This window comes from Harmonia axyridis, chromosome 5 (genome assembly GCF_914767665.1).
Source record: "Harmonia axyridis chromosome 5, icHarAxyr1.1, whole genome shotgun sequence".
NCBI lineage: Eukaryota > Metazoa > Arthropoda > Insecta > Coleoptera > Coccinellidae > Harmonia > Harmonia axyridis.
This window is the reverse complement of record NC_059505.1, coordinates 19,909,272-19,923,335: the sequence shown is the minus strand read 5'-3', so window position 1 is coordinate 19,923,335 and position 14,064 is coordinate 19,909,272. Positions and strand designations below refer to the sequence as shown.

General features: G+C 33.1%; 1 protein-coding gene across 1 annotated transcript in view; it reads left to right on the top strand.

Moving 5' to 3' along the window:
* LOC123681056 (splicing factor U2af 38 kDa subunit) overlaps nucleotides 1-13,422 on the top strand; it is a 63,336-nt gene extending 49,914 nt beyond the window's left edge. The window contains exons 4-5 of the mRNA XM_045619249.1: nucleotides 12,229-12,428; nucleotides 13,169-13,422. Of these exons, the coding sequence (XP_045475205.1) occupies nucleotides 12,229-12,428; nucleotides 13,169-13,301 (333 nt within the window). The 3' untranslated portion in view covers nucleotides 13,302-13,422. The remainder of the gene's footprint in view (nucleotides 1-12,228; nucleotides 12,429-13,168) is intronic.
* Nucleotides 13,423-14,064: the final 642 nt, after the last annotated feature.

The window sequence follows — 14,064 nt, the reverse complement described above, 5'->3', positions numbered from 1 at the left end:
GGCTCTATTTCTGACTTGAAGGATCTGAAAGTTTCATTCACCTCTGCTCCGGAACCAATATTAGGTTTTCTATGTTTTTTGCTATTTCTTCTCGAAACCACTTGAAATTCATCATTTTTATTTTTAACCTCCATCTCGGTGTTGTTTATATCAGTGACAGAGCGCGTTTCGACAAACTTATCAGAATTATGGGATGTCATTGAGTTTGACTTTCATTTTTCTACCGTGGTGAGTGGTGCAAGCATTGGCACCTTTTTGACAGCTTTGTCAAATTTCGAATTTGTTGGGTTAGCCATAGAAGAATTTATGTTTACCAAATCAGCTTGTTCTCCTCTCTGCTTCACTGATTGACTGTAACTTTTGTTTACATCCTTATCTTGGAGAAAACTAACCTCTCTCTCTCTCTCTAATAATTTATTGTTTTCTTTCAGCACTTTATTCGCTTCCTGACATTCCTGAAGAAGTCTTTTCAAATAATCATTTTCCATAGTCAGCATTCTGTTGAGTGTTATTAATTTATCGCTTGATGTCCCATCACACTTCTTATCGCCGGGAACATGTTTGCATTGGACATTTTTGTTATTTGCCGCTTGTGTTATACATGATGGATGGAAATTTTCGTTGCATTTCCCACAAAGAACTGATTCTACAACTTTTTTGGCGCAATAAGTGCATTTCTGATCGGTAATTTTTCTCTCCTTTTCGGAGCGAAAATCTGGTACCACTTCACTTGACGCCATTTTCAACAATGCTAAACTAAACAAAATAAATCTTTCAGGTACAACTTAAGCTTAATATTGAAATTTTTTTAGTTCTTATACACTTTATTCCTTCTGGTGTTTGGTTAAATGCTTCTATTGCTCGGTAAATTGGGGAGTCCTGGGCTTTCCTTGTAAACCTGAGTTCACTTATTATGGTACCTCTATCTCGGGTGTTTTGAGTTATCTCACAGATAGGGAATTCAGAGTCGAAGTAGGCGAAGCAAGATCCAGAAACTTTCCCATAAAGGCAGGAGTTCATCAGGGAAGTGTCCTTGACCCATATCTGTATTTATTATATACTTCTGATCTTCCAACATGCACAGACACAACTATTGGTACTTTTGCTGTTGATACAGCTGTTTTAGCCTCTAATGAAGATCCCTCAACTGGTCCAAGACCACTTTAATTTACTAGTGACATGGACAAAGAAGTGGAAAATTATGATAAACGATGATTTTTTTTTTATACGTATCTCTCGGGAAAAGACTGAGCTTATAACGCCCTTTCAAGCGCCCCGAGATGAATTTAGAAGAAATCGGTTTGTGCGTGTCTTAAACTGCTGTAAGTTGTAAGATAAATCTAAACAAGTGGATTTCACTTTGAGAAGGGAATCCTGCCCATCAGTCTATATTAATAATAAAACAATACCTAAGGAAAAATCAGTCAAATACCTAGGGTTTCATTTGGACACCCGTCTTGGAAAGAGCACATTAAGAAGAGAAGAAAACAAATCGATCTAAAAATTAGAGAAATACATTGGCTGTTGGGAAGAAGATAAAAACTTTCTTTAGAAAATAAGATTTTGCTGTACAAAACTATTATCATAACAATATGGTCCTATGGAATAGAAATTTGGGGATATGCTAGCAAATCGAACCTAGCTATTATACAAAGATCTCAATCAAAAGCTCTCCGAATGATGGCCAATGCACCTTGGTACGTAACTAATCAAACGCTACAAGAAGATCTAAGAATACCATACGTCCACGAAGTCATTAAAAACAAAAGCACAAAACATCACACAAGGTTGGAAGGGCACTCAAACATGCTTCTGCAATCACTTCTATCAGACAAACAGCCAAGAAGATTGAGAAGAGTATGGCCAGCTGACTTAATGAAGAACTAGAAGATCCTCTCGATGGAGTGGACTTGTCACGCTATTTTTTAATGTCAATAAATTAGCTCATAGAATGTATGTTCTGATTGCTGATGAAAATCAAATGAAATAAAAAAAAAAAAGAAGGGTGTTATGAGTATGTACAGTGCATCCCATTTTGGGTGAGACAGCCAGGTTTCTCGCTTGTTATTTAAGATAGAGCCTTGCGGTTTTCACGTTCCTTTCCTACTTTTTCGTGAAACTCAAGTTGGTCTAATCAGATTCTGCATAACTTTTTCCGTTCAAAAGATACAGGGTGATTTTGGAAATTGATACTTTTCGGACCCCTCCTTTATCTCCGAAATTATTAGAAATAATGCTGAGCTGAAAACTACGTCTGAATCAGAATTCTGCGTAGAATCCAGTGGCGTACTCAATATTTTTTTTCGGGGTATGGTTTTGAAGATTCAACACAAACTTATGTTTTTTTTAATGGAACACCCTATATATCATTACTTCGTTGAATTCGTTATTTTTTTCCCTTCAAAATGATATATGATACTATGTATGTAGGATGTTTAGAAATGTTGAAAAAACACTAAAACGTCAAATAAAAATGATTTTTTGTAAATGGGCCATGAATTTTCTATGTTTCAATAAGAGGATTATTACTTTCGATTTTTAAAAGTAGTAGGTCATTGATGACACAAACATCCTTGTTGTTATTATGGCTACTATGCATTTGGGAGCATTGTTTTATGAAGTAGGCATTGGAGGGAAAAAACCAATCTGATCTGGCTGTCATCGCTATAAATTATTGTTATCATTATTGATTCTTCTTTTCTATGGGAAATCCATTGCCCATTAACAAAAAATCATCATTATTTGATGTTTTGGTGTTTTTTTAACATTTCTGAACAACCTACCTACATAGTGTCATATATCATTTTGAAAGGAAAAAAATAACGAATTCAACGAAGTAATAATACACATGGTGTTCCATTAAAAAAAACATAAGTTTGTGTTGAATCTTCAAAACCATACCCCGAAAAAAAATATTGAGTACGCCAATGGATTCTACGCAGAATTCTGATTCAGACGTAGTTTTGACCTCAGCATTATTTCTAATAACTTCGGAGATAAAGAAGGGGTCCGAAAAGTATAAATTTCCAAAATCACCCTGTATCTTTTGAACGGAAACAGTTATGCACAATCTGATTAGACCAACTTGAGTTTCACGAAAAAGTAGGACAGGAACGTGAAAACCGCAAGGCTCTATCTTAAATAATAAGCGAGAAACCTGGCTGTCTCACCCAAAATGGGATGCACTGTACATCCTGTACTAGTGTAAATCTATAATTTGACTTAATATAATTGTTCATAATGCCATGTATCGGTTTAACTTGTTCCAATTTCTTTAGGTTATGAATCTCCAAAAGTTTAGTGTCCTTATATAATATTGATGTAGGAGTTAACATGCTATAGTTGAACAATATTTTTATATGATAGTTCTATTTTGGAACACTTGTAGCCCTGTTATTTATTTGATGCATTTCCCCAACAATTAATGAGGTACCTCAGTCTGGAGGAGATTAAGCTGTGGTAGATCATTTTTTTGTGATGTGTACTGAACATAAATGAGCATATTCTCAGTGAACCCACCACAGGAGGAGTTACCCTACGTATCATGTGTTCTATGTGTTTTTCCCAATTCAATCTTTCATTAATATACATATATATATATATAATATAGATTTATGTGCTGTTTCACACGATCAAGGGAAACATCATCAAACTTGACTTGTATTTCATGGAATGGCTTGTTCTTCTGCCTTATGAACATATATACAGTCTTCTCTACATTTATGCTCAGTCTGTTACAACGCAGTCAGTCAGAATAATAAAACAGATCAGCATTGATAGTCAATTTCAGTTCCTCCAAAGATCTTCCTGAGTACACCAGGACAGTATCATCCGCAAAAGAGAAATATCTTGAACCCATTAGATGTACATAGAGCAAATACAGCAGTGGGCCCAATACTGAACCCTGAGGGACACCCATGTTAACTGTGTGCCTTTTACTTCTTTGTTTATTGATACTAGTGTAAAGAATTCGATTTTTTAGGTATGTTTCAAGAAGTCTATAAGCTATCCCTTGAAATCCCATCCTGTACAACTTCCTCAATAGTATATCTATATTCATAGTATCAAACGCCTTTTGCAAGTCTATAAAAATCAGTACAATATAATTAATTACCCTCGTTAATTTCAGCAGTGACGAATTCTAGCAGATCAACTACAGCACTTGATGTACTACTTCCTTCCTGGAACCCATACTAATACTTTTCAAATCCAAATGTTGCATTCACATAATTTTTAATTCATGTCTTCATGGTTTTTTCAATGATTTTTGAGAAAATACTGAGTACTGATATGGGTCTATAATTGGTTATTATTTGTCTTGAACCATTTTTGTGCAAAGGAATTATTTTCGCGATCTTCAATTGCTCTGGAAACTTCCCTGTAGTAAGGACCTCATTGACAAGCCTAACGATGGTGTCAACCACAACATCAAGCAAGTTGACTAAATCTAACCTAGTCACTTCATCACCAGCTGCGTTCGATTTAATGCATTTGATCACTTCCACTACTTCACTACTGTCGCACAAACTCAGTGATATTGACTCTGTTGTCTCCTGCTCAGGGAATTCTTTATTTTGGGTTTGATGTATGTTTGTAGTTAGTTTCTCTCCAATTGTGTTCTTTGAATTTGTCAGCAAAAACTTTCTCATCTGTAATAGCAACATATCAACCTTAACATGTGTCACACCGATGCTGTGATCCCTTGAATTGAATTAGACAGATTAGTCACATTGTTCTTTGCTCTTTTGAATTCTTGTTCAGATCGTAACGTCTTCTGTCTTCTCCATGACTCATATAAAGTATCCTGATGTTTCACCCTAGTAATGAATTTCTTTGTTATCCATTTGTTATCGTTAACTATTTTTAATTTTTTCTATCTAGTACACAGTGTTTTAGTTCTACATAATATTTCAGCCAGATCACTGAAAGTTGTTATAGTTCTATTGTTAAGTTCGAAACTCGCGCATCTTCTCCATTCCTCAACATCAACATACTTCCGTTTGATAGTTCTCGAGACATTATCTGTGATTGCTTGATTAATGGTTACATAGATTAATTTATGATCTGATATACTATGATCTTTGTGTGACAACTAAGACCCTGGTTTGTCATTACATGATCAATTATACTGCTTTTGTGAAATCCTATCCTTGTGGCAGAGTCTAAATCTATCTTATTCTTTAATGTAAAGGCATTCATTTCTATTATACTCTTATATTCGAGCACATTATTGTTGTCCTCAAGTAAATCCAAATAGATGTTTCAAATAATCATACATTTCCTCTTCTGCCTGTCAAGTACCTGCTCCAAAGCATCATAAAACTGTCGTATATGATAGAATAGCTCTTATTTGTTCCAATGTATTGCTCAATTCAATTTTCTGTTCTTCAAAACAATCGGAAATAAACTGCAAGTAGTTTTTGAGTTCCTTCATCTCATCTTTGTAACTTTTCTTGAGGTCCGCTTTAAGCTTTTCTAAGAGGTTTTTCAAAACATCTTCGCTGACCAATTGGCCCTGTGATTGTTCTCTTTCCTCAGATTTGTCGTTTTTGTTCAATCTAAGCTCACATTTTCGTCTAAAACACTAGACTTATTATCATCGCTCAATACCTTGGCCTGACCAGCACAACTTATGTGAAATGCTGCCTTACATGTCACACAGTTAAGAGATTTAACCACCTTTTTATTTCAATGTTTGCAAACTTTAATATTTTCCTCCGAAACAACAAGCGTTTTAACCCTGTCAGCCATCTTGAATTCAATATCAATATCACACGAAAAAGAGCCAAATACTTCAGAAAATTGACATACAGGAATGAAGAAATCAACATGAAAACAGCATCCATCATTTATAAATCCATATGCAGACCAATAATTGAATATGGACATCCCCTTTATGCTAATTGCAAAGAATCCGTGATGAAAATTTTAAAGGTGGCCGAGACAACATTCCTCAGAGCTATTACCAAAATGAGACACCCAAATAACAGACTGTACAACCTCCCAACGAACTCCTTTACCAGATAACCATGATAGAACCTATTGAAGACCGAATCAAACTGAACACGAAATTTAAGTAGCGCATTGACGAACTCGAGGACATAAAGATTCTCATGCACAATGAATCGGTAGAACATCCCCAAAGAAAATTCCCATCCCAAAAGTTAATACAGAAACTGAACCCCAATAAAAACTGATATCTTGTAAAATTGCATAAATAATGCTTAAATATTATGTTGATGTAACTTGGGCTGAAGGACCTTGGTCGATTGCCCTTTGGCAACTAGTTATCAATAAAGATCAGTTATTATTATTATTAGATCCTGATTATATGTGCCTTGATTTCCCATCATCTAATTTGTGATTTTAAGGAATATCATGGGACGGCAGAGTTTCTAACCGTAAGGCTGGAGAAGCTGCCTACGTTCTACTAGATTATTTTGAGCAACGAAAATTTTTGGACTTTACCGACATTTTGGACTTGCGCAGAATACGTCAGACAATTGAAAAAGACCGAAAATGTTTAATACAGACCAAGGTGACAGACATTTTTCAAACGCATAGCTATGTAAAATACAAACATATCTCACAACAAAAATTAACATATATACCTATGTAGAGTTTTTATTTTTCTTATTTTGTGAAGCTTGCTTATTTACTTATGTAGAATTATATTTTTCGTTCTGTTATCTTTTGAGTATGTACATATGTATATACATTACATTATGTAATGAATAATAATAACCATCTTTATTCCAAATCACCCTGTTACAATATACAGGGTGGCCATTTGAAAACGAAACAGACGAGATTACAGACGAAATAAAGTTTTTCGATAGAAATGCTCGGACAGGTCGATTTCTGTTTCGAGGGGGACAACTTAAGATGTAGGTTACGGACGCATAGCGCTTCAACCCTTGCTGCTACAACCCCCACCCCCAATTTTTGAATAGGGAAGATGGGGTGAGTGATACCTCAATTTAAAGGTATTTTTATACTGATTTCAGCACAGTAATTGTTTTTTCATTTTATGCATTAGTTCTCGAAATATTCATGCGTTAGTTAGGAAGGAAGCCACAGTCATGGTTGTTTTGAAGCTCAAAATGTCGATTTTTCACAAAACACTACAAGTGCCATGAAAACACCACTTCATTTTCAAATACTTAGTTAAGAATATTTCGAGAACTAATGCATAAAATGAAAAAACAATTACTGTGCTGAAATCAGTATAAAAATACCTTTCAAATGAGGTATCACTCACCCCATCTTCCCTATTCAAAATTCATTTTCATTCACTTTCGAATAATCATTCGATTTTTCTTTCATTAAATGATAATTCGTTCAATTATTATGAATTGAAATATGTAAATAATTATTACTTGTTTCTTGATTTGATTCTGTTATCTTCCATTTAGTTCATGATGAGTAAGTTGATTTTCCCATCGAAATGTATTGCATGTTGTTAATTAAACTAAAGGTACCTAAATGTAATACAGATCCGACCCAAAGAAAATTGGATAAGGGTCAAAATCACCTGAAAATCAACTTTGAATGACATTGTATGATATATCGTTGAATTCAGCGTTAAAAGTTATTTCGAAAAGTGTCATAAAATATACAGGTCCGTATTGAAAAAAATGAGGTTGAGGGTGGCCCAGAGAGCACGAAACGTTGGATACGAAATCTGATTACGTTAAATTGATAACAATTTACTGTCGAATAAAAAATTCCTGTAACATTTTTTGATAATATTCGAAATAAAGTGGGAAAAAAGAAAAATCAAAATGACAGAATTTACTTTTCTTATGATATCTCAATAACCGGCCCTGATAATCTCGATTTGTTTGAACTGCTTGATAATGCTTCTATGCATGCAACTTTTTCTCCATTTGACCGACCTTCTAACTCTTATGGTTTAAAAGTTACCAATACAATCCCTTTGAAAAAGTGGCCACCCTGTATACCCCCAGGAATTGGGTTGATTCTAACATGGTAAAATTTTTTCCTAAAAAGATTGTGTCTGGGTTTTCTATTCTTGAATTAGTAGGGTGGAAAAGAATTACATTAGTTTTGACCTTATTCATTATCAAGTTGTTATTAAGGAACCATGATTCAGTCAATTGCAGTGTTTGGAGTGAGATCTGCTTCAATTCTGGCCACTGATGTTCAACTGCTAATATATTTGTGTCATCTGCATAGTTTACAACATTTATATTTTCATGTTTCCAATGTTCTTTGAGAAAAAGATCATTCAAATATATAATGAAAAACAAGGGTCCAGCTATACTTCCCTGTGGAATCCCCATTTTTATTGTTCTCATATCTGATCTTGCTTCCTGGTCATCTGTCTTGATCTGAACAAGCTGCTTCCTGTTTTGAAAATACGACTCCATCCATTGAACGGCTGGGCCTCTCACACCATAAGATTGTAACTTCTTACAGAGCTTCACTGCATCAAGGCAATCATAAGCCTTGGATAGGTCCAGAAAGAGTCCCAACGCCAAACATTTTCCTTCAAAAGCTGATACAATATTATAGTCTAAGATCCCGATATAAGACGTCCTTCACCGAGATGCTTATTTGATAAAACGTATTTTATATTCAATTTAACATGTCAATAAATATATCACATATGGGTTGCCTAACAAATTTCAGTCCAGAGTAGGTTTAATTAATAATTAAAAAAATTTTTTTTTTCGAACATTGCACCGGTTTGCTTATTAGATAAATTCTATACCAATCGAAAGTATGAAGCCCATAGAATGTGCAAACGTTAGGTTGCCTATTTTTTTCCGGTCACAACTCTCGGTTGCCAGGTATAAACAGGTCAATCTATACTAGCATTTTGCAACGGTCTGATTATTTAATCAAAATCAATATGATTAAAGATTATTTTATTATGAACACGGTGGTATAGGGTTGCCTGCGAAAAATCAGTCCAGAATCCCGGTTGTCGAATTTTGGAAAGTTAAATATTGCTGCGAGTGAGTACACAGCATAGCAGCTGTTTGAAGTCCGTCCAGTGAATGAAAGATTATGCTATTTGTTCTTGGAAATGAAAAGGATAGCGATAGACTCGTATATGCATGCATCATTTTGGAGCAGATAATTATCAAAATAGATGAATAGTTATTTAATTTTTTTTTAAATCAATTAATTATATATATGTGTGTATATTTTTATGTGACACTAAATGAAAAGGATAGCGATAGACTCGTGTATGCGTGCATCATTTTGGATTAGATAATTTTTGAAATAGAGGAATAGTTATTTAATTTTTTTTTTAATCAATTAATTATTTATGTGTGTATATTTTTTATGTGACACTAAAGTATCTTTACTAAAAAAGAAGGTTATAGTAATACATATATAATACTAATCTTGCAAATTTCATCTTTATTATTAGACGACAAAATGAAAAACAATTAAAATAATACTTCTGTTTATCATAAAAAATTATAAATACAAACATTTTTTGAAATCATTCAGGTTCCGAGTCATCGGACATATAACTATCATCTCCAACTTGTGTATCTTCGTCGTCATCATCACAGATGGCGCTGCATTAGATTTTAACATTATTCAGAATACACTTTATTATAATGTCTGTTATGGTTAAATTTGACTTCATGAATAGGATATACAGTACAGATGTGTTCAGATTCGAAAATAAAACAAGATTTTATTTCAAAATTTGAACGACAAAAAAAAAAGAAAAAAAAAACCGAACAAAAACAAATAGGATCAAAATAGCAAATATAAACAAACAAATTTATATATTTAAATAAACAAAAAGATATAAATAGAAATAAAAACTAAAATCTTTCGGATAAAAATAACATTAAATAAAGAAATAAAAATACTACAGTTGAACATAAAAAAAATAATTGAAATATCAGTATCAATCTGCAGTCAAATCATCGTCTTTAACATCCATACATAAATTTTCACAATCCATGGAATCGAGCATATTTTTTGTAGGTTGAAAACGACAACACCTACCTCTTTAAGTCCTTCTTTAGCATGTTATAATAATGCTATATTTTATTTAGAAATCTGTTTCTATTTTTTGTTTTGATGCGGTTAGTAGCCGAAAATATTCTCTTGCATTTGACATTCGAAATCTGAAATATGCAGCCACCCAAATTTGTCGATGAAATTCCAGTTAGACATATTTTTTTCCACTTAATAGAATACCAAATGTGAGATAATGGTATATTTTCAACGGAAGTTAACACACCATCTGTTTTCAATGAGGCACCCTTCGGATATTCCATCATTCTTCGTATTTATTCTCAGCCGACAGAAGTTTTTGATTTTATTATGTTCAATAGGAACGTTCTTCTAGAAACACGTAGAACGTAGAACCTCAATGAGAATGAACAATGAATTGATTCATAGAAACAGTCTAGACATCCGAATTTCCATATTCCCAATCGTCTCGGTTATATTTTTTAAAACTACCAAAATCTACTAAAATCTACCAAAGGATTTCTTCCTACTAAAAACTACATGAAAATTCGAAAAATCTACTAAAAAAGTAGATTTCTACTAAATCTGATCACACTGTTTACGAGTCTATCGCTATCCTTTTCATTTCCAAGAACAAATAGCATGCGCACTCCCTTTCTTTCACTGGACGGACTTCAAACAGCTGCTATGCTGTGTACTCACTCGCAGCAATATTTAACTTTTCAAAATTCGACAACCGGGATTCTGGACTGATTTTTCGCAGGCAACCCTATACCACCGTGTTCATAATAAAATAATCTTTAATCATATTGATTTTGATTAAATAATCAGACCGTTGCAAAATGCTAGTATAGATTGACCTGTTTATACCTGGCAACCGAGAGTTGTGACCGGAAAAAAATAGGCAACCTAACGTTTGCACATTCTATGGGCTTCATACTTTCGATTGGTATAAAATTTATCTAATAAGCAAACCGGTGCAATGTTCGAAAAAAAAATTTTTTTTAATTATTAATTAAACCTACTCTGGACTGAAATTTGTTAGGCAACCCATATGTGATATATTTATTGACATGTTAAATTAAATATAAAATACGTTTTATCAAATAAGCATCTCGGTGAAGGTCGTTCTATATCGGGATCTTAGACTATTACTGGTAAACTGATAAATTGCAGTCTCCACTGATTTTCCCTTCATGTATCCATATTGATTTCCTGATATTACCGCATTCTTCAACAAGAATTCCATCAATTGTTCACAAAAAACCAACTCAAATATTTTTGAAAAAGATGGCAAAATGCTTATTGATCTATAATTACTATAATCCTTGGTATCGCCCTTTTTATAGATGGGTATCACCAAAGCTATTTTCAATATATCTGGGAAAATTCCTATTATAAGAGAGTTGTTCAACATATAGGTAAGTAGAATTACTATTTCAGAAACTGTCTGTTTTATAATACTGTTAAAAACACCAGCCACTCCAGCACTGTGGATATTTTTCAAGGATTTTATTATCTCTGCTTCTTGATCTGTTGATACCTGTCCCACATATAATGATTCATTCAAATCTTTTTTACCACTCTGGTCACCGTTCTAAGTTGTTGTCAAATTTTTTGTCAGTTCTGGAGCAATTTTAATGAAGTATTCATTGAGTTCATTTGCTATTTTGATAGGATTTTCTTTATGAGGAAATTTCTGTTGGTATTTCCTTCTTTAAATGAATTTCTGGTAGACCAGACAGTCTTACTTTTGTTATCCGAAGTTTGTATCAGATTTTCAAAGTTTTTGGTTTTTTATGTTCAGATTATTCATGCTCTCAATTTATCCGTCCCTCGTCCTGTCCCGTGGAGCACGGATAATTGGGTTCTACTGAATTATTATTTTCAATAATAAATAATCAGTATCCATTTGAAATTTAATTAACATCATATTTAGTTCATTCTTTGAAATAATATGCAAATGTAAAAGTAATGACAACCCTTTTTCATTTAAATTGTTAACTGGTTAGAGTTTTTCTCAGAAGTTTTTGAAACTATAAGTGTGGAATTTGATATAAAAATTGATTAGTATACATTTAGAATCTCATCATTGAATTTTAAAGAGTGTAGAGAGGTGACATTTCTGCTAAGATTTGTGCTTGTGGATTTTTATGATATTAACTCCATAATAATTTCAAACACCGAAAGGTAAAATGGATGTAGGTTATATATGTTTACTTCATAATAATTAAATTCTTTTAATTTGTATTATAGTTCCGTCGTGAGGAAGATGCCGAAAAAGCTGTTAATGATTTAAATAACCGCTGGTTTGGTGGAAGACCAGTTTATGCTGAATTGAGTCCTGTAACTGATTTCCGTGAGGCATGCTGCCGTCAGTATGAAATGGGTGAATGTACAAGATCTGGATTTTGCAATTTCATGCATTTGAAACCAATTTCAAGAGATTTAAGGAGGTAAAAAAATATAAATCGATAAAGTATCTTTTTGAAGTGAATAAAAAAATATTCTCTTCAATCTTTTCATATATTAGTTAATCTATTTTTTATACCTAATTAGTTCACTGATGTTTGCTTCAAGAGTCAATAATAATAATAATAAAACGACTTCATTCAACAAATGTACATACATTTGCCCAGAAAAGGCGAAGATAAGCTAAAGCTACTCTTAAACTCTTAACCTTTTCAGTTTACAAGATAAAAAAAATGTCAATGTTTCTGTAACACATCATAAATTTGGTTCAATCGGGATGAGGTCCCATAAACCTATTTTGAAGAATAAATATCCTTTATTTGATCTAATATCGCTTAGATTCTAAGAGATGTCACAGAGGCCTAGAAGAGTCAGGATAGAAAACATTGAAAGTAACTTTACTAACCTAAATATTTATTTGCACTAAATTGTATCGAAGAATTTCATTTCCAAGAGCTGACATTTATAAAATTATAACCCTTGGTGACAATCCTGACATTTAAATTGTACCTCTTTATGAGAAATAGCAATACAAAATATTTGGAATTCCTTCATAATGAATTATAAAATGATTCAAACACATATCAAAAACGTATGGGTCGGAGATCGGCAGGTGGATCTATCTGATCTGTAAATTTATTTAGCCCATAGGTCTTGGCTAATAACTTAGAACATGTTATTTGGAATGAATTTGTCTTTCAATTTATAATTTTTTTTTTTTCAGATACTTGTATTCCAGAAGGAAGACTGGAAGAAGGCGTTCCCGTTCTCGTTCTCCAAAAAGGAGATCAAGATCTAGAGACCGTAAAGGTTCACGTTCTCCACCCCGTCACCGTGGCCGTAGTGGAAGATATTAAAAGTTATTATTCAGAAACAGAAAATTTTTTTTCGTGGCAAAAAATTGGATTTTGATTATTTTATAGTCATTACTGAATTATATGTATGGTGTCAATAAAGTAAATTGGCTGATCACTAAAATTTTTGACTAGTCTATTCATCCTTGTTTGTTGGTGTTGTGTTCAATTTTCACCTGAAGTGAGGTCCATTTTATTTATTTTTTTCATTACATTCTTTGAAAATTGGTGTGGAAATTTTAATTTCAATTATTATAAATGATGATGTTTCAATCAGTTCTTTTCAGCACTACCATTATTTTTTTTAATTCAAAGCATGTGAATATTTTTACCAATAGGTGCTGGTTTGTAAAGCTATATTCATAGACAAACTAATCTTATAGACCCTCAACTAGAGGCATATTACACAACAAAATGAAAACAAAATTTGGTGCCAGAAATCTAACATCTGATTTTAGATGTTTTTAATGTGCTGATTCCAAAAATGCCACCAGATTTTTTCTATCAGCTCTAGTTTTTGAGATACACGTTACAGGTTAAATGATATATTTTTTTCTGATAAAGGACAAAATAGAAATTTCCCAGAATCTAATTAGCCAAATGGATATCTGGAATTTGCCCTGACCCAATGTTCCTATACTAGGAACTACTCAATACAATGCGCTCTTAATTACTTTTATACCTGTAATTGCCTATGACCCGTTCCTTCTATACCTGCTTGGCTGTACTTGATTTAGTATATTACTGAGTTTTCCCAAGTAAAGTT